The following is a 21,667-nucleotide window of genomic DNA, read 5'->3' as shown; positions in this document are numbered from 1 at the left end:
TCACGGTAGCCTTTAAGACCGGGGCACAGCTGGTCTTTAAGTCAATCATCTCTGTAGTATCTGTGATACTTTCCTCAACCCATACAAACCAACAGACCACATGACAGCAAACTTTTGACAGACAGGTGTCCCAGATAGCTAGACAAGGTCCTAGATAGTGTTAAGGGAGGGATGCTCAGTTTTTAAGTGAAGGGGAATATGCAAGTTCATGGTGGTTTGACTTACAAACCAACCAAAGCTGCATCGGTCATGTAAAAGCACAAATTAATTCCATCGTGAGCAGCAGCAGCCCTGAACCTAGAACAACCTGATCTGAAAACCTTTTAGAGGCTGAAAGGAGCAGAAGGCTGGATTTTGGTAGTAATATTTGGCAGTATAAAGAATGCTCAGTGGGTCACCTTCTTTACCAGTCAGATTTGAGTATTTTCTTAACAAAACCAGCAAAGAATAGCACATAATTTACAATTCCTTGTCAAAACAATAAGCATGCAGGAGGGGCAGCTCTAAGCCACCCAGAAAAGTGGATGCCAATCAAAAGGGCTTTTGCTTTCACACTCATCACTGAAACTGACACCCTTTCTTTGTGTTTTCATGTAAAATTCCATGACCATGGTAACTTAATGCTTGTTAACAGCTTTTATTGTCAACAGTACTGTCTTCAACTGATTAACACTGATTTTCTATGATGCAGATTTAACAGTGTGCATCAATTATCTATTAAACAACTTGAGCAGCGAGATGTGATGCTATTATTACCAACACTAGTCCGTAGACACGTATGTATACGTATTTTCTCTCTCTTGCCTCCTTCGCAAACGTAAAACATCATTATTTTTATTTTAAATAGTGTAAGTCAGTGGAACAGCACAAAATTCTAAAGGCCATACTCCAAGGTGACACACCTCAACTTACCTCCTTAGGAATCCTCTCTCTCGGGGAGGTTGTTTTAAAAACAAGTAAAATGGCAAGGTGAACATTAGGTTCACTTGTTCTGACACCTATTTTGGGGACTTTACTTGCCAAAGAGTAGAACACTTCTTATTAAAAAAAAAGTTTTAAATCTGAACTTTATGAAAGATGTAACTGTAACGGCATCCTGGCTTGTATTAGAAACAGTGTGACCAGCAGAAGTAGGGAGGTGATTGTGCCCCTGTACTCAGCACTGGTGAGGCCACAGCTGGAGTATTGTGTCCAGTTTTGGGCACCTCAATACAAGAGAGATATCGAGTGCTGGAGCGGGTACAGAGGAGGGCAACAAAGCTGGTGAAGGGCCTGGAGAATAAATCATATGAAGAGCGGTTGAAGGAGCTGGGACTGTTTAGTTTGAGGAAGAGGAGGCTGAGGGGAGACCTCATCACTCTCTACAACTACTTGAAAGGACACTGTAGAGAGGTTGGTGCTGGTCTCTTCGCACAGGTAATTAATGACAGAATGAGAGGGAATGGCTTCAAGCTCCAACAGGGTAGGTTTAGACTGAACATTAGGAAAGAATTTTTCACAGAAAGAGTGGTCGGGCATTGGAACAGGCTGCCCAGGGAGGTGGTTGAGTCACCATCCCTGGATGTGTTTATGAGCCATTTAGATGTGGTGTTGGGGGATATGGTATAGGGGAGAACTTTGTAGAGTAGGGTAGATGGTTGGACTCGATGATCCCAAGGGTCTGTTCCAACCCAGACAATTCTATGATTCTATGTATGGAACTTACCTTACAAATCTGTGAACTGTAGCGTGAGGTGAAGCGAGCCGTGTATTTATAAGGACAGAATAAAAGTAGTTTTCCTTTTTAAATGAAAATTGATGAAGCCAGTATGTTTTGTAGCAATTCCATTCTGAACACACAACCTCCACTGGCTTTGGGTTTTTTTCTACATATGACCTAAGAGTAATTTTATTGCACGTGAATGCATTTTGATTAGTTGAGTTTTAAGAAAGCCGTTAAACATTTGTGTACGTTTGTAGAGAGAAAGGCGGTCTTGTAAAAGATGCGTCTTTCTCACAGTGCTTTTATTGTGCTTTAAGTCAGTTACGTACAGGAAAAGGAGTCAGTACAGTCCACAGAAGCTTCTCTGCACAAAAGACACAGCTTGGAAAGCTTGCGTGAAAGCTTCCCCAACAGCTGCACCGACACATCTCAGTCCTGACCTAATGCAACTATGACTTGGTTGAAAACATCAGCATCTATATCCCTTCATGCACTGGGCTTTCCCGGGGTTTATCAGCCGAGGTACGTGAGCCATTGTTTTTTCCACTGGATTGCTCAATTCAGAGGTTTTTTTACATCTCAACCTGGGAAGCAAAAAACACTACACAAAATTGAGCTGAAAAAACCTCAAAAACATTACAAACCCCATTAATCTTCTCATGCCTTTTATACCTGTAGTTGAAGTCACAGAGCAAGAACGACTGTTTGAAAATTTCGTAGAAATTACTTTAACCAAGCTAGGCCTGTATAACTTTAATTTATGTACCTTTTTATTTCCATTTTTGACACATTAATCCTGAGTAAAAACGTTCACAGCTACAGTTACTGTCTTTTCAACCTCTGCCAGTGAAGTGACTTGTCTGGTGGCACCTAAGGAGCTACTCACTGGATGTTACAGAGAGGTTAAAAAAACCCAAATAAGACAGTTTGTGACCTGGTTTAGAAGGATTTCACGTTCCCTCTACAGACTGAGAGAAACCAGTGGAGAACTACGCCCTCAGAGTTCAGAGATAAGTCCTAAGAATTTTACTCCTCCTTTCAGTCTATCACAGGACACCAGGCTTCCACACACTCTTTACTAACCCGGCTACTTACCGTCACGCAGGCTAGTCCATGCTTTGGCTTGTCTTCTTGGAGCAAAAAAAGAGGAAAGCAGAGCCCAGCTTACGAGAAGCCAACAACTGGCCTGTTGATTTTTACCAACATTTGAATCAGTCCTTACGAGAACACGAGGAGCTGTTAAACTGCAGCTGCATCCATGCGTGTTGAAACAGCAGCAGACGGCAAGCACAAGTGCACGTTACCAATAGGCCCACTTTTCCCGTTACTGAAACTGCCTACGTTTTGGGCCTAAATTGTTAAGGAACACCCAAGATAAGCAGCTGCATTTCAAAGCCTGGTTTTGCTCACTTAAGATAAGGGAAATCGTTATTTCTGGTTACTGCCAATTTAGAGGTGATGCTTCCCAAGAGATGCAGGTATGCTTTTTGCTTTGGAAAATCTGTTCTCTGCAATTAAATATGGCCTTAAAAAAATCCATTTAAAAGGCCACTTTGGGGCAGATTTTTCTTTGACATTTGAAGTCCAATTCCTAAATCTGCAGCTCAGAACCAGAGTTATTGATGAATGCTGACTGCTGTCATGCCCACAGCTGAAAGTACTGTTCTGTTTAAGAAAAGCCATCACATGAAGAAGTATTTGACAAACACTTGAAATAAGAATGCCCCAAAAATTAGTACATGTATGTGATACAGAAAACTAATGGAACATACGTGGGGTGGAGGTGAGACTATTGTGGAAAGCATGTCACTTTTCCCTTGTGTTTCTCTCCTTTTGTATGTGAGCATTAAAATCTCACCATATTTTTTTTTGGCACAAAATATATATTAAATTAGCAAGTTTAGAAATTCTTGCAGTTTTCAGAAAGGAAGAACAAATGCGAGCAAAGTCCAAAGTCCACCCTGTAACAGTAAAAGTCTCTTCATTCCTGCTGTTCCTATTGGTTCGTTAACGTGCTTCTGCTCAGCCCAAATGTTTCTGCTTTAAGGTTGTTCTTTAGCTCCATTCTTCCAGCTGCTGGTTGGGATTTTTTCAAAACTGCAGGAACCTAGGCAAGATACAAAATACCCTGTGATTACATGAGAAACTGCTCTATATGCAGCAGAAAGAAAGTAAAGCTTCACAGAGGACTGAACCCTGATCTCTCCTCATATTTTCAGAACACTGACTCTGGCTTCTCCCTCCCTAATCCCTTTCAGTACATTTCTCCAAGCCAGAGCTGGACTTGGTTTTGAGCAACACTTGAGGATAACCCAGTAAGTTGTAGCCATAGTCAACAATCCACAAGGAACTACTTCTGTCTGCCTCTCGGTGGCAAGGGAGGGGAGGGACAAAGGGGAGTTTATCTGGGTCTCCCGTTCATTCGTCATTTGTAGCAACTTTGGAATCCACTAATACTTCCCTGTTATAAATCTAGGCTGCGGAAGAGAGGTAGAAAATACAGCCCCCCCCAACTTTGGCAGAAAAGGGCAGTCAACAGGGAAAATGAACCACGCAAAATATTGCTAATCTTGAAGATGGTCTCCTTGGAAATCTTCCTACAGCTTGGTACAACAGGGTTCTGTGATGCCATCAGCATGAATGGCAGATAGCTGCTGTGCAGGTGAGGAGCCATCACAAACTTCAGATTGGGAGTCAGGACATCACAACCATGGTATCATTCTCCAAAGAGATGTTACAGCTAGTACCTGCCCATCGTCCTTTTATCTTTACCTTCTCTTTCTCAAGACAAGGACTACAGATCCACAGTTAGTACCTGGGTGGGAGGAGGAGGGCAGCATCCATTATGTCCCTCCCTATGAAGAGACTGCTGCGGCAGCTGAGAAAGCAAATGAGGGCTGCTTCTACCAGTAGCCTCAGCTCCCCTTGGGCTGCCAGGGGAAAGTAAACACAGCATGTCTCAAGGAACTTCCAACAACAGTGAGCAGTATCTTACTGCTCAAGTGTATCCTTGCCAGTGCTGGGGCTTCCCATTCAATCCAGCTAGGGAGAACCTTCTCCTTCCTCACCAAGCAGACACTGAGCTGAACTCCCCCATGCTCTGTGGCCCACCTCTCTACAACAGTTAGTTTCCTGCTTTAGAAATGGGCTGTACATGCAAGAGTCTGGAGCAGAAACCCTGGCCAGCCATACGTACATGAGGAGGTAGTGGAGGTTCTAGGTGCCGCCCAAGGAAGGAAAGCAAGCGCCGCCAGATCAGACCGCTTCCCAGAAACATAATCCCTGTCACCAGCCAAAATATTCTGGGATCCTACCAACAGAACGTTCCCATTAGTCATGCAACTTTCTCTTCAGAAAAGGAGTTATCCAAAGATAATCTCTCGCTCCCCACCCCCTCTTCCTTTATGGGAGGAAGTGGTAAACTCTCTACCGTCAACAGCCAAGCCCTACCTTGGGAAAAGGGCTGTTTCATAGCAAAGCATTTTAATTAGGGATCACCCTGGTGTATTCTATTGCTCTCCCATGCAGTTTTCCTTCCGTTATTAGGAAGTTTGGAAATTCAAGCCTTCTATTCAATGAATTTGGAAAGGAAGAAGTCTTTGCTTTGTTTCATTTTTATTTTTTTTTTTGAAGATAGCATGCGCAATTGTAAATTTGTACCCCCCAGTCTAGGTATAAACCTGTCACAGACAATAGACTATTTCCTCTGGTGTGCTGGAAATGCCCTGACCGCTTCCCAGATACCCTTGTATCAGGAAGACAAAGCTGGTCTTTTCAGAAGAACAGATAATCATTACAGAAACCTTAATACTGCTTTATAGTCAGCCCTTATACAACCAGAAATTTGTCTTCCCGTTCCTTTTCCATGGACATTTACATAGAAAAAAGGCTGCAATACCGTGCAGTGAGCCACACAGTAATTTCCTTACAAAAAAGTGACTGCATGAACACATGAATCACTGGACTAAATTATGTTCACACGCTAATATAAATCTGGAGCTTTATCTATGGAAAGAATGAATTTGTACGGAATATAAAATGCACTGTAAGAGTAGGGCCTATGTTTTATGTCACAGATATAAACAGCGCTCGTTCCTTACCTCTTCAAGAGATGACTCCAAGTTCATACCAAATGCAACTCCTATGAGTCCAAAGAGAGACAGAGAGAAAGTCCCCATAGTCAGCTGCAAGTTCAGTCTCATCATCACATTACGGTGGCTAAAGAAGGGAGAAACATCTGTAAGAGGAACCCAAAAAATTGGATTTGCTGCCTAAATTCTCCAATTCAGTACAGCATGCACTAAACCCAAACAGTGAAAGAAAGGAAGTCATGCTGGAATTGGGCAACTCGGTGACAAAGCTCATGAAACAGCAGTATAAAGAGGCTGTCGTTCTGAAATTGCTGCATCAGGATACCTCTAAGGCAGCAGGTTCTGCTCAATCATCAGCAGACTTTCCAGCATTGCTCATTTCTTAGAGGTGTATATACACAGAGTAATAGTAAATTTCCATGGAAATTTGTGTTCTTTCACCACTAACTGGCTGGAATTTATATGTCCATTTTCACAAGAAACGAAAATTTACTGTTACCTTGCAAATGAATATACTTACAAAGAAACAGTCAGTAAACACTGCGGAACTATAACATTGAGCCTGTTTTGGAGAATTCCGTATTCAAGTCTTCCCCAAAAGGATTTTTGTGGTTTCCTGATGCAGCATCCACCAACTGCTTCTACAGATAACTCCCCAGTAAAGAGGAGGAAGAATATTAAACACTGACGTCAGAGTGGCATGTGCTTGCAGGTGCAAGCTACAATTATTTTTTCAGTAAGAGGCCGACTAGTAATGAACACTGTTGCATACAGAGAGAGAGAGAAAGTATTTGCTCCGAAGTTATTCATTCTTCTATCACCCCACAGAGTGATAATGCAACTTGTACTGAACACCTGAGTAGCCTAGCCAGACTCTTCAATAATTCAGTTTTGCTGAATTAAGTGTAAACTTTCCCGAGTAGAATTTTTTGCCCCTAAATTTGCAGACGTTTCCTTTAGTGAACAGCTCCCCAGAAGGATCTAGGAGAAGCCTGGCTTCTCCTGCTAGGGAAAACTGGTGCCTAACAGGAGAGATTTTACTAACCAGCATGTCTTGTTGCTTTGCTTTATCCAGTTCACTGATAAGAAAAGTGCAGTGCAGCTTCTTGTGCTATAACTGCAAGTCCATTCAAACCCTCATGAGAATGGAATTCCCCAACCTTCCTTTTAGACAGATTTGAGAAAGACCAGGCAGCATTAAATTCTGCTCAGCTTTTGGTAGTCTGACAGCCAGGGGAGCTCACCTGTCCAGGTTGATAAAGATTATGCTTTCCGAGTCGTCAATCAGTACTCGCAGTTCACGAGCTTCATTTGCAAGATCTTCTGCTTGTCTGTAGTAGTTCTCCAGCAGCAGCTCCATTTCCTCTGCGTGGTCAATCCCAGATGTACTCTCCTCACTGTGAGCAACAATTTATATTTGTCTGGTTAGCAACATGTTGTATGGAAGTGAATTATTGACGTGTTAAGACAAGGCACATAAGAGTTGTGGGGAACAGCCAACAAGAATGCTGTTAGACACCAGATCTCAAAATGCAATCTTGTCAGTGAGGAACTTCCATTAGTACCAACAACTTAAAATAAAAGGCATATTTTTAGATCTATCAGCTGATCAGCATAGGCAGTCAGTTATTTTGAGTAGAACAGTTAGCATTTGATGTGCTCAAGGCATGCACACCACCACAAACCTTAATTTTTCAGATATTAAAAAGTTATACAAATTTTATATTATTTATAAAGTTTGTATTACTATAAATGTTTATATTTTTATGAAGTGCTGACAATTTTGAAAGGAGACGCTTAACTTCTTGGTGCCCTCAAGTGGTGGAAGCTGGTAACAGCGCAGTCAAAAACTCCCAAGAATAAAACAACAAAAAGTCAACACACAAACAGTTATATGGTGGGGGAGATGTTTTAGGCGTATATTAAAATAGTTCAGTTGCGAGGTGTTTCAGCTACACACAGTAATTACTGGAAAACGTTTTGGGGGCATGAAGCTGATGAAGAGTGAGCATCAAATGGAAGATGCTGCTCTCCTAAGTCTGTCTGAGAGACTTTCATCTTATTTCATGGTCCAACTGCTGGTGCAGTAGCCTTCTCTGGAACAGGTATGGATGTTCCTGGCACTGTACTGTGGTGTTCACTGTGTAGATAAAAGCTGAGGCACCCAAGATCCAGAGGAGCTTGGAAACTGGCAGCAAAGCCAAGAAGACTCTTCATAATTTTTTCTGTTGTGGTATGACCTTATTTCTCTAGAGAGACTAAACTTTTTAAAGAATCTCCTCCTGGCATTGCTGTCTGTTAAAGGAACCTCTCTGAAATGGTTTTCCAAGAAAATATGTAATATGTCACAAGAATCAACCCACGTAAGCTCCCTGAGGACCTTTAACAGAGCCCTTAGTTTTTCTCCTATGGGGCAGAAGCTTTGAGTTAGCTAGCCCTTCGGACCTCCAGGTTTTTATTGCATCCAGATGAGAGCAGTTGCAGACTTGAAAGCCCTTAGAGCTCTGTCTGCTCTAGTACGGATTCAGCTCAAGGTCTTGATGAGTTTCTTTACATTGGCTCCTCTGTGGCTATACAAAGAGAAACAACAGGCATACGGGCTTGAAAATAACTGCCGCCTGATCTGCTTTCATTAACCAGCCTCCATCTGCCTGGTGAGTCTTTGACAGTCTGCCATCCCTTCACACAAAGATACCATGTCTGCCTCATCCTGCCTTTCTGGGCTCATCTCACCATTCCTGCTGCAAATGATCTCTGATGGCACCCGTGTGCCTAACTGGGTTCCTCCACACCTTCTCAGGCTTCTTAAGCTCGTCAAATACCACGCACCACCTGCACCAACCCTGAAGCCAGAAGAGCTGTCTGCACACTGCCAGCCTGCCTGCAAACGTCCGGTCCTGGCTAGCGTTTCCTCGTGCATGGACTGCCTCACTCCATCCAGTAGCACAACCTCCCACCACCTCTCCTATCCTTGTGCAGTGGTGTCTGAAAGAAGGGATGACTTCAGGTTTCTCCTGACATAAGAGAGTAAGGTGACCTTGGTATCTTTCCTAGATGTTCCCTGCACGTTGTCTACCACAAAGCAAGATTTGCCAGCAGCTTGTATTAAGTCCCAACGAAGGCTGGGAGCAAAACCAGGATGAAGAGTGGTTGCTCGGGAGCAGCCTGGAATTCAGAGCCCTCCTGACACTGCTCCAGCACATACATTAGGAATCCAAACCGCGTCCCACTTCTGGAACACTGAGTTTCTGCTGCAGTAAGCAGACTACGCTCTGCAGGGCAAGAAACTACCTCCTGGTTTCAAACCCACGCTACTGTGTGAACAGTGTTAATATCCACATGCAGTGTGGTTAGGCACAAGTATTATCAGCAACTTCACAAAGGACCCCAAAAGGTAGTTTCAGTTATCTGCTTAAACACAAAACAAGTCTGTAAGCCCAAGATACATACAATTCATCCCAAAACATATTGCCATCTGATATACACTATCTTTTTGCTTTTTAGTTTTTGTTAAAGCGGCCGGTGCCGCTGCTGCTGTGTGCTGTCCTCAACCAGAATTTGACAGAGTGCAATGGGACTATTCCTGCATGCACGTTTTTCCTGAAATGCTGTTCTTAGGTGCACGAGAAGATTGCTCCAGGGCTTCTGTCCTTCAGGTTCTGCTGGTGAGCAAAAAACTAGAAGCAAAGCATCCGGAAGACTTCTAACAAATGAAGCGTGGTGTCTGACCTATTCTAGGCAAGCTTTAAAACCTGCCTCTTCATATTTTTTTTTTTTGTGAAAATGAAGAAAATTCTCCCAGAAAGGGTTAATTTGTATTGAAAAATAACATTTACTTTTTCTCCTCCTGCCATCCTGCTCCCACCCTGTTAATACTAGATGAGCTGGCCTGTTATGCCAAGAACTATTTGAAACTGCATAATATGACTAGTGCTAATGGAGTCCCTCTCCAAAATGGCAAATACACTGATTTCTGAAGCAGCAAGCACTAGGGCTTTAAAAAATTAGCAACTCTTTTTCTTTCTGCTTTTTGGCAGGGAACACACAGCTTAATGTTCAACTTCTCCTTAAACAAAACATACTGTTAAAGAAGCATGTGGTTTCAAAATATACATACAATACTTGTGGATCAGTCCATTTAGACAGACAGAGCTCTTCTATTAACTCTTCTTCATCTAAGATCTCCAGAATTGTTTCTTTGAAAACTTTAAGATCTGTTTCCAGTTCTGACAAGCTGAAGAAAGAACAGGCAAAAAAGTCAAGTAATCCCCAGTGGCACCAGTGCACAAAGGTAATTTCTAAGTGAGTTTGCCAGCCAGCACCCTCGCCAGAGGGAGCGGCCAGGGAAGGCTTCCCTGCGGGGTTCTAGGAGCTCCTTCAAAAAAGTCTCTACAGGCCACACACTTAGCGGTGGCAGTGATCTATCTGGGGACCAGCGAGCTACAGACACACACCGAAAGGGATTCAGATGTGTTTTCTGGATATATTTGTACGTCAGAAAAAGCAAGCACTCCGTAAGCATGTAGCGGGTGTGTATTTGCACTGTGGTATCAGAGAGGCTAACACATGAAGGCACCAGTGTATTAGTACTAGTAACCTTAAAGCATAGATCCAAAGGCTAATCTTGTTTTACTTTACAGGGAACATTTTCATGATGTTATTTTGTTCTCTTAGGTATTATTTTGTTCTGTCAGGTGCTATTTAAAAAGCTTGACTGTATTTCTGACAACTTGGAATAGATTTCCCTTTTTCTGTTTCTCCCCATATCACTAGATATTTCACATACTGATTTTTACATTTACAAATAAGATGCACGGTCCAGCATTACAGTAATCTAGGAAATTAATATTAGACACCATTTTTCTAACATTTGATCACACATAATTTTCTATGGTCACCTTCTAGTCTCTTCACGGCTTACTCTTATTTACCTCTTGCCATTTTGCAGGAGAATGTGTAGTTTACTCCTATCCACAGACAAAAGCTTGGGGTCCACTAGAGCTTCCAGTGTCTCAAGGATCTGAGGCTGCAAAGTGTTAAGTCTCCCCTGCAGTTTGCTGATCTAGATAACAACACGATCCTCCATAAGAATTAAAGCAATCCCTTTAGAATGACTTGGGCAACTCGCTTCCATCTCTGAACACAGAATTCACAGTAACAGGCAGTTAAGACAATCTGCTTTCCAACGCCCAGGAAATACTTGCTGTAGGGACACCACTTACAAGGTAAAGCCAGTGCAAAATACAGTATCTTATAAAGAAGTGATTTGCACTGAACTGAAACCCAGTGACAACCACACCAAACACTCTTTGTCTAGAAAGATCACATTAGCATTAGCAAGCATAGATTTTTAAGGATAGCTACAATTCATTACCTGACTCCTGCCCAAGAGGCCAAAAACCTCAGTGCTTTTGCGTGACTTCCATTTCAGCTACAGCATGTCTCTAGAAAGGTACTCTGACTTGTTTCTTTAATTCATCGTTTTTAATTCTTCACCAAATGACGGTGAAGGCATTGCATCCAAATAGTATTTTCTTGGGAAGGGAATGGAAACACACATACACACAAAACCATAAAAACTAAAGCAACAAAAATGAAAACCAAAAAAGAGCTCCTACAATAACAGCAGAATACATATACAAATGTGTGTGTATAAATATTAACACAAGAATAAAATCATACTGTCCTTTCTATGAAGCAACAACTTCCAAAACAATATAAATATGAGATAGCTCACCCGGTACTGCAGGATTGCTTCTATGGCTCGGAATTCAAAGGGCAGGGAATATGTAACTAGTTGACCTTCCCCAGCCAGCTGAGATGATAGTTCATTGAAGAGCCAGTGTTCCAGATTTAAATTACGATAATCTAGTATCAGAAGAAACTCTGGTGTTATGACAGCCTTCAAGAACTGAAAAAGACAGTACACATAGGAATCTGAAAAAAAGAAACTCTCTGAAGATTTCTTATAGCTCTGTAGTGCATTTGATAATTTAGGCTTCAATAGAGCCACTCTTCAAACGTCTTTTCAGGCAGGAAAATAACAGAATCTAATGCTAACTGCAAACTAGTGGCTTGCCCAGGGTTCAGACACAGCACTGTGCTAGCACTGCTATCATTGAGAAAAGGTTCCTCGCAAGATTCTACTTCTCTGACAACGTTAGTAATGCTTTACCTGTGCTCAACTAGGAAAATGGTCATTAATACGTACTGTTGGCAAACCCGTACCTCTGATTGCTAAGCAGAGCTCCAAAGACACATTTCCTGCTGGACTGCACGTCATAGAGAGCTGGTATTAAAAAAAAACCATGCAAGAAAACACAAGTGCAAGGATAAGACGCAGTTCAAGTTTACACTCAGCTATAGGGAAACCATTACCTCCATTCTCACGATGATCCTGTTGTTCCTTGTTGCAATGCTCATTACGTGTTGAAATCTTAGATCTCGAGCCTGAAGACCCAATTCCTGGTACAATTCTGTTTTCTTCTTCTCTACCATAAAAGTATTTTTAGATAAAGACATTTAGGGGACAAGCATGTATGTTCTGAAATTACATTTTAGTGTGCTACTAAGTCCTGCAAAAGACAAACAAAACCTCTGCTATCTTTAAAACAGTTTTCCTCCCATTGATTCCTCAATGTAATTTATTTTTTACGAAGTACAGAAGATTGTATCGAGTGGAAAGACAAAAATTCTAGATGTAAGTGAAAAAGTTGGCCAGGACAATTAACTTCATGTCAGAAACCATGCGACTCGTTTGAGAAACCACCTGTCATCCTACGGGAAGGGAAATACAAGGCAGGGAAAGGAGCATGCTGGTCAGAAAGGGAAAAGACAAAGTAAAAAGGACCTTCCTTTGAGAGACTGTATATGTTATTTTTAAAATATTACTTAAAATATACAAAAAATGTAACAATAAAGATGCTGTGAAGACCAATAGAAAGCAGCAAAACAGGAGAAACATTGCAACATCCCAAATAAACACAATGAAATATCCCAAATGTAATTTTCTACCCCCTGTAGATTCCCATTTGGGCTTTTCTGATTGGACAAGGAAAACAGACAAACAAAACCCACCCACGCAACCAACACCACAATAAAAACTCACCAAAAAAGGTAGCATTTCCGTCTTTGTCAAGCTTCATCTAAAGGAGTGGAAAAAACACATTTTTTTGACAGATCTACTATAAAACAAGAAATCGATTTCTAAAATTGTTTGCCCTTGCCTAGAAGTCAAATGGAAAATATGTTATGAAGAAAAATCAACGTTTTATGCCTTGTTTTCATAGTTCATTCCAATTAAGAAAAATGCTGCACCAAATTTATATTGTGTATTTCACTGTGTTTGTATACACACCAAACAAAACCAGTGTCATCCACATGACCATGTTCCTACATAAACCTTGGGAAGGAGGTGATTTACAGAGGATCGGGCTTAGAATGGAATAGACTATTTCAGTTGGAAGGGACCTCCAATGATCATTGAGTCCAACTGTCAGACCAATTCAGGGCACTGTCCACATGCCTCTTAAACACCGACCAGCATGGGGCATCCACCACCTCTCCAGGAAGCCTGTCCCTGGATTTGAGCATCCTCTTGGTAAAGAAATATTTCCTAATGCCCTGTTTAAACCTCCCCTTGCACAGCTTTGAACCATTCCCACGCGTCCTATCGCTGGATCCCAGGCAGAAGCGATCAGCAAGGCAACTTCCATTTCGGATTATAAATTTTTGCTATTTCCCCTGGAGCAATCTGAAAAATTTACAAGTTTAAAAAGTAAAGATTCCCACAAACTGGGTAGTCAGACCTTGTGCCCGCGTCAAGTATCGCATTAGCATGCTATTCAGCTAGTAACCTGCACCTCAACCCTTCTTGTCTTAGCACCTGTCATTTAGATTATTCATTTAACACACTTCTATCTCCTAGTAAAATTATTTTATTGGAAAAACTGCAATCTCTGGTTTAATCAGAAAGTTTGCTGGTTTGCTCATAAACCACGTAGCTTAATTCCAAATTACTGGCTTTAAAAATAACTTTCCCCGAATTAAACATACCTAAGCGTACATTCCAGCAGAGCTGCAACAGGGGTTTTCCGTGGCCACAAGGATCTGGCAGCACGCACCTACCGTGTTGCGGAATGAGTGCTCTTCCTTCTCAACAAGGAGGCCTTGCATTCCCTCACGTGCGTGAATAACATCAATGAAGCAGTTTGCAAACGTTTTTCAGAATTGTCTTAATATATAGAGAGCTCTGTTTTTCACCAAATCCTACACTTGCTTAGAACCGCAGCTACCAAGACACGGGAATAATATTTCTAAAAGGCATTAGGAAGCCTTGACAGCCTAAGAAGAAACCTTCTGACCGCACAACTTCTAGGAGTTGACCTGCCTTCACAACTAAAGCACGAGAACTTCCAGCAGGTGCTGGATCTTAGGAAAACATCTCAATGAACGCTCTATACCACAGCTGGTCCTCAGGTCAGAATACCTTAAACCAACAACTTAGAACTAGGGATGTTCTATGAGAGATGAATCCATCTGCAGTTATGATGCTTTTAAGAAAAAAAAAACCCACCCAACCAACCAACCAAAAAAAGAGCGCCATCGCCTCGCACAACATTTCCCTCCTTGGTGGGAACACCCGCGCATACTCACCACTGCAAAAACCGGAGACACGCTCGCTAAGGTGGCTTGGGAGGCCTCTGTTGTGCCATGTTGATACAATTTACCTGAAGAAAGAGGAGGTATTTTTACGCCCAGCCCGCTGCACTTTGCCTTTAATCACCCCGTGCCCCCCTACAAGCCACCCACATAACGCACCGGCTCAGAAACGAACAAGCACCCACCGTGACAAGGCCCCTACCGACTTGACACCCGCCCGGGCAGGAGGCCGAGGCCGACACCGCACCGACTGCGACGGGTTTCCCAGTCCCCGGCCGGGCTGTCACACCCCCCCCCCCCCCCCCGCCCGCGGGCCGGCCCAGCGAGGCCTGTCGGGGCGCAGAGGCGGGCCGCCGCCGGGGCCTGGCCACCGGCCCTGCCCGCCCCAGCCCCGCCGCTTACCCGCCCAGCGCAGACCCCGGGCGCACGGCGGCACCGCCACCCCCGCCGGCCGGCCCCAGCCCAACGGCAGCCGCAGGGCGACCCGCAGGCGGGACCCGCCGCCCGCCCAGCCGCAGGGGCGGCTCAGTGCGCGGGGGAGCAGCCCGGCGCGCAGCATAGGCGCGCAGGCCCCGCGCAGCGTAGCGCCCCGGCCCGGCTCCCAGCGCGCAGCCGCGGCGAAGGAGGAGCCGGGCCGGCGGCGGGGTTACCCCTGCGCAGCCGGGGAGGAGCGGGGCCGGCGGCGGCTCGGCGGTGGGGGCCGGGCCACGGACAGCCGCCAATCGGGCGGGAGCTCGCCCCTGGCGGCCACCGCGGCCTGTGCGGGTCCGCAGCGGCGGCGGTGTCCCCGCAAGGCGGGACAGCCCCGGGCACCGCCTCCCCCGAGCGTCCCCTACCGCGCCTAAACCCGGCGGCGGCTGGGGTTCGGCCGGCCGCCTTCCGCCGCTTGACGGAGATAATTTTTTTTTTTTTTTTACTTTTAAAACGTGAGGGTTTTCCCAGTGCGGAACAATTCTGCCTCCAGTTAAGGTCTTGCAATTAAATTTCTTTGCCCTACTTGCTGGTTGGTTGAGATTTAAAAGTTTAATTAGTAACACACCAGCTTCCGCTATTATATATTATTTTTAAAGCGCAGTGTTCACACTTCGAAGGGCAACTGGAGCGGCAGGAGTGTCCTTCCTCGGCTTGGTTCTGCTGAAACCTGTAAAGGGGCGTGAAGGCAAAGCCCGTTCAATTGATACCTAAGGCAGATTTTATGTAGTTTATAAATGGTTAAACCGTAAAGAATCTTCTTTTAGAGAATAAAACGCAGATATTTTAGCAACCATCCCAAGTGGTTTCAAGGACTGAGTAAGACAAGAAAGGATGTATGTGGCCCTGAGAACATGGTGACCTAAGACAGGGATGCAATAAATACGGACGTTGTCTGACAAACAGGTGGTAGCAGAGAGATCATTAGTTTTAATGAGCAATTAAGCAGTTAGAATGTTTTGCCAACATGAAAAGTGAGCCAAAGGACAGGTGAAGAAGATGACTGAGGAAGAAACAACCCTCACTCAAAACGAGGACCACCAGAAGGCACAACTACGTATGCCCAAAAGCTTATTATAATATGTAAATGAATTCTCAGAAATGTAATGAATATGCTAATGTTTTATTGGAATTACATTGAATATGTACACCTGTTGTGTATAAATTTAATTTGACAACAGTATTTGGTGTGCACAATAGGAGGAGCTATGCCCTGCGCACCCGGCGCCGCAATAAAGCATGCCTGCTTTCTAAACTTCAAATTGAGTCTTAGAAAGTTTTATCTGCCAGTTTGCAGATAACAAAAGCCCCGCAGCAGGATGTATTATCAGGATGTATTTACAGCGCTCATTACTACTTTAGCGGGGAAATAAACGAGGAAGTGATCATGCTGCTAACGAAACGCCTCGTACAGCGTGGCTGCCCCGACAGGAGCACCCAAATCTAACCACCAGCCTGAACACCGGGCTGAGTTTTGAAGACGAGGGGGTCAGGGCCAAATTCCGCTCCGGGCCGGGCTGTGAGTTAAAGGGAAGTCACCCGAGGGCAGACGCTGTCCCCTCCTTTCCTACACCACCTCACCTGTGCGTTTGTGCGGGTGTGTGTAGGCTCATCAGCCTCCACAGATGAGCCTTTGCACACGTGCACAGGATCAGAAGGATATTTATCTTTGCACAAAGATAAATGCCTTCATCAGTAAGTAATTCAATAAAAAATGCCCTTAGTAGATATATACAGGGGGTGTAGACTGAAGCCATCAAAGGTTTGCAGTTCCAGGTAAGCACACCTGAATGCAAACCCTGGCCCCTGTCACACTTAATAAAAAGCTGAAATGTACTTAACTGGAGTATTTTAGCTCTAGTTTTGGATAATCACAGCAGGTGGCAGTATGTACAAGACTAATTTAATGCTCTTGGACATCAGAGATACTTAAACAAAATCTGGAAATGCCAGACAGCCCAGAAAATGCTGCAGGAGAGCATGAAACAAACAGGCACCATTGCTGGCAACCTGAGGGCAGCGGAGACTGACTCTGCATGCTTGGGATGCAGCAAAAGCCACAGAAGCATCTGAAGAATATCTGCCAGAAAATTATGTTTTGCATGAATTTACAGTTAAGTGTCACACAGCTGACATTTCAGACTTTTCAGTAAAAAAGGGAATCGAGTTGTTTTCCTTTGTCCATCTGTTATTCTAGACACTTACACAACAGAAGTGTTGGAAATAGGGTGACATAACTTCACACCGGACATATATTGATACAAATCTTGACATGTACGATATAATAAGCCAGTATATCAGTAAATATTGGTATTGCATCTCATTATAGCTGCATTATCAGTCATTTTCATAACTACCTGGAAGAGTAGGCAATAACTAAGTATCACTTCTTATCTTCAGAGGTGAAGGCAATGCACTGGTGTGAACTGGCAGCCAGGGAGAAGCGATGAAGCACAGATAGAATATCTAATTTTATACAGCTGCTGACAAAAGATAACTGAAGATTTAGAACTGCCATCTATTTATTGCAGCTCTAAATACCAACGAGCTGCTTGTTGCTTCTGCTGTACACACACATCAAGTATCCCGTCTGTCCTGCAGCACCAAGCTTTGGGAGCAGGGGGCTGTGTTTCATCCAAAAAATAACAGCTCAAGCTCACCTGCTGTTTGTTGAAGCAGCTCATTAACACAAACGAGCATGATGGCTGTTTCCCATTAAGCCAAAACGAGAAGCTAGCTCCTGCCTGCAAAAGGTTTGCTTAGCCGTGACGCTGCCATCCAAAACACAAGCTATTTGTGAGATTGAATTACGTGAGCAACTGGTTCCGCTGCCGGCTGAAGGTCAGCGCAGACACGAGGGACTGGTCCCATTGCAGTTGGGGCGTGTGGAAGAGGAAGAGCAGGAACACCGAAGAAAAACACAGAGAAAGAGAAGAAAATTGTAAGTATCATCAGAGGAGTCCTTACAGATCTCTACTGAATAAAAGCTCGGAGAACTTTTTGGTAAAATTATGGTAGAAAGGCATATAGATGAGAAATTATCTCCCAGTGTATGATTTGTATATTTAATCAATCCTGTTTATATACAAAGATGTGCCTGAGGTTGTTACCTGTTTCTTCTCCTAAAAGAAATGCTCACAGGGGCCCCACTTTATTCACCTTGAGAAAAAAAAGCTACAACAAACCACGAACAAAAAACCAGATAAACAAAAAAAACCCTGAAGTTTGCTTCCAGACAGTAGATGACTACGTAGTGGATGATGAGTGCAGCTGAATAAGAAGAAAGAAAAGGAAAGACCCAAAAGAAAACTTAAAAACCATAACATTCATATTTAGAATAATTTCTCTTACGTGAATGAATTGGGAATACTCAACTGATAATCTCAACGTCCCTGCCTTGATCAAAGGTAGCTACAGTAACACACTGAGCAATCTTCGCCCAGAAAGGATAACTTCACTCTCATTACTCTATACAAAGACCACATGAAATATATTTTTCAACATTTTCTCTACTTAAGCTAACCCCCTGCGATTTGTTTCTCCATGGAGAACCATTCCCTCGTGTGCCTCTAAGGGTTTGCCAAAACTTTTTCCCCATGAAATCCTTTATCATCTCAGCTGTTTCAAGAATACTGTTAGAAAAGACCTGTGTCACCAAAGGCTGTAGCTTGAACTATGGTTGTCTAATGCTTTTTTTTTAAAGCAAAAATACCTTTTCCTGGTATTCTAAGGAGGTTTTAATCTGGAAATTGTGTAAGGAGGGGAAATTGCTATGACGTGGGTTTTAAAATGTACAACTGCATCAGTATTTTGTTTCTTCCAGTTAGTACGTGTGCACGAGAGCTGAACCACCTGGTATTTATGTACTTGAAACTGTCAATGCAGACACTCCGATTACCCCAGAATTGCAACTGGGAATAAAGTGGCTGCTATTGCTTAGTCTGGATTTTAGGTAAGATGCCCAAAGGTGTAGTTACTAAGTGTGACTCTCACCCCTGTGTGCAATAGAGCAAGCTGGATTTCGTTCTCAGTGTTCGGAAACTTTATCCTTTTCCATTCTGTCCATTCTGCCAGTCTTTTCTTCAGCATTAGGACATGTTCCTGTCTTCATGACCTTATGTTCTGCTGTCGGGTCCTGCAACAAGCTACAAAATCTTCCCTGGTCCTGAAACAGCAGAGACCTCACAGCATTTTGCTGCAGAAAAAAAAAAGTGACCCTATTCAATGCTACGTCACTCTGCCATGGCTCTGTTCTCCACATCATGTTCTCACATCCCCCAATGTGTGCTCGTTATGTGACCTCAGGTCCAGCGTGTGATCCTGACGCATGACCTGCGTGCTCATGTGAGACCTGTGAGACGAGATGTGGTCTCATGCATCAACCTCAAGTAAGTAGAGAGGTCTGACTCCATTAATTACTCCATCATAAAGAGATTATATGTCTCTGCATTTATCTTAATCATGTCCGTGGGTTCAGCAGCTTGTCTCGTTACTGCTCAGAATGCGGTAGGAGATTGGTTAGGAACGGAAACAATAGCAGGGATATATGACGTCAGGCCCTGGAAAGGCCAGAAGGAGCAGATTCTCATGGATGAAGGCCCTGCTGTCATGGGCTGGAGTGTTGGAGCTTTTTCTTAGCTTTCGGGCAGCAGTTGTACTTAGGCAAGATGGAAAACATGCTGACTTTATACTGTATGGGAAATACTCTGGTTTGGTTTTGTTTTGTTCCTGTTACTGAAGAAACTAAAATGTTTCGTTCCGAAAAGGCTGGTGTGAAACCGTGGGCTCTGTAGCCCGTGGTGGGCTGGACAGTCATGGCTGCTTTTCAGGGGCTGAATTTGAAGGTGTTGCCTTAAGAGTAAGAAAACGGTGATATTCCGCTGCAGCACTAGTAGAGGGATAGCAAGCAGCTGAATTTGAAAGATAAAGTCTTTAGAGGCTATGTAAAGGTTAAACTATGGGCAAAATTCTGCATTGCAATTCTTCAAAGGATTCCTAATGTCCTGCCAGTTTTGGGCAAAGATTTTGCCCACCAGTTCTAGGCTGCTTTAAGGCTAGCAGTGCTCTGGTACCATTTAAGGGATATTTTATTACAACTCACAAAAGTGATAGTAATTAGCGTGGCCATAGGTAAAGACCAACAGTATTTTGAAGTAGCACAGGTGTCAAAATGGGTGCACGAGTGAAATATTCAGTAGGTTATTCCTATGCCAAAGATGATGTGCGATTGCAAAATAGGCCTAAGATCACCAGAAGTGGTAGAATCTGGCACGAAATAGCAGACAGTTGACGTATCACTACTTCACTGCAGAACCGCGTGAAGGTCAGCATCACTTCTTCTTTTACACATAAGCATATTTTTAATACAAATTTTCATTTCAGGTTGCACTACATCAGTGTTATAAACAGTATTAATTCGAGGATGGTAAATGCTTGGCTCTCCCCTTCATTAGTTAGAAGACCAGCAACAAGAAATTCAACTGTTAACCAATAACAGTAGCATATTTGACTTCCCTCACCCTGAAATTGCTCTTTCTGTAATGGTTAACTGCCCTGTTGTAACTCACAGCAGGGGGGGTAATTTTCCCATCAAAGGAGGTAAGATAAAAGAAAAATTCCTTCCATCACAGGTGCTGAAATCCATTTGGAAGAACAACCATTACTTTACGCTAAACAGCTCCAGGTAGGGAGGTCTACACCAGTTTTAGGCTTGTGACGGTCAGTGAGGAACGGGGGCTGTTAAAGGAATTCAGTTTGAATTTAAGGCATTCTCTGTTTCTCTCAGGTTTTATGGCTTCTCGTACCCGAGATGTGGTAAAAATCCAGTGGAATCAAAGTCTCTGTATTTTATTATGCAGCTTCCTGGAAAAAGCAAAGCAGCATTAAAAAGTACAGCCAAAAATCATGTCCCAAGCGTGCCTCAAGTAAAGAAAACTTATCTGTAGTCAGAATTTGTTTGGACACATCAGAGGCTCATCTCTTCATTGAATAATCCCATAAAATGCATGCTTGATTGATTTTTTACAATATTTAATAATCTGATTAAAAAAACCCTACTATTCTGATAATGCAGTATCTAAAGTTACTTCCCAAACATTGGACAGCCTGGAGATGTTTGGCTGAGAATTAGCAAGGAAAATGCAGTTTCAAGTGGATCGTTTGTTTACAAAGTTTTTAAAATGGTTTAAGATGAAAATGCTATAAGGATGATTTAATGATCTGATATATTTATCTCTGAAATCTAAGGAGTCTTTTGATGACGGTAGAGGTTGGATCTGGTCCTTAATATGTATATTAATATTTTTTATATATACTATATATGTACTGTGCAGAATTATAGAAATTGACTTAGGAAAGAGTACAACATTAACCCAATTTGACTTAACCCAATTGTGGTTCAAAGAACATAATGTAATTTTATATTTTTTGTCTATTGTTTTTCTGTTTTATTCTGTTAGTGTATTTTTTTTTAAAATAAACTGTGCCCAAGAATATTATTCTGATTTATCAGGCTACTGTTCACGGTGTATTTCGAATTTGAGCTTCGTTTAGTGGGGCAGGTCACCTCTCGGTCTGATTAACTCAAATTATCCCGACAGAGTTGCAGGTTTGTGCCAGCTCAGCAGAAGTGATATTAGCTCTTGTGATAGATCCTGGCTTCTTAAGAGAACAAATTATAACGGACTCACTCAACCAAAGAATGATAGGAGTACTGAAAAGCTTTTAAATATTTCAGGAATGC

At 43.0% G+C, this 21,667-nt stretch overlaps 1 protein-coding gene across 1 annotated transcript; it reads right to left on the bottom strand.

Moving 5' to 3' along the window:
* Positions 1-1,949: 1,949 nt before the first annotated feature.
* On the bottom strand, positions 1,950-15,067 carry MRS2 (magnesium transporter MRS2). Its single transcript, XM_074146324.1, has 11 exons — positions 14,857-15,067; positions 14,449-14,522; positions 12,902-12,938; positions 12,172-12,284; positions 11,531-11,704; positions 10,725-10,855; positions 9,911-10,027; positions 7,038-7,190; positions 5,803-5,920; positions 4,899-5,012; positions 1,950-3,809 (listed from the first exon to the last, which is right to left on the bottom strand). The coding sequence occupies exons 1-11, from the start codon at positions 15,011-15,013 to the stop codon at positions 3,699-3,701; spliced, it is 1,299 nt and encodes a 432-aa protein (XP_074002425.1). The 5' UTR covers positions 15,014-15,067; the 3' UTR covers positions 1,950-3,698.
* Between the last annotated feature and the right edge of the window lie 6,600 nt (positions 15,068-21,667).

Source organism: Numenius arquata, chromosome 4 (assembly GCF_964106895.1).
Source record: "Numenius arquata chromosome 4, bNumArq3.hap1.1, whole genome shotgun sequence".
NCBI lineage: Eukaryota > Metazoa > Chordata > Aves > Charadriiformes > Scolopacidae > Numenius > Numenius arquata.
The sequence above is the reverse complement of the archived record's forward strand: the minus strand, read 5'-3'. Positions and strand labels throughout refer to the sequence as shown.

Bases quoted from the DNA above. Each gene is read 5' to 3' on its own strand.
- MRS2 (XM_074146324.1), bottom strand. From the start codon at position 15,013: ATGCTGCGCGCCGGGCTGCTCCCCCGCGCACTGAGCCGCCCCTGCGGC. The intron at 5,013-5,802 runs GTAAGGAACGAG...TTCTGTTGGTAG, and splicing joins TGGAGTCATCTCTTGAAGAG to GATCCCAGAATATTTTGGCT. The intron at 3,810-4,898 runs GTACGTATGGCT...TATCTTGCCTAG, and splicing joins AACCTCCACTACCTCCTCAT to GTTCCTGCAGTTTTGAAAAA.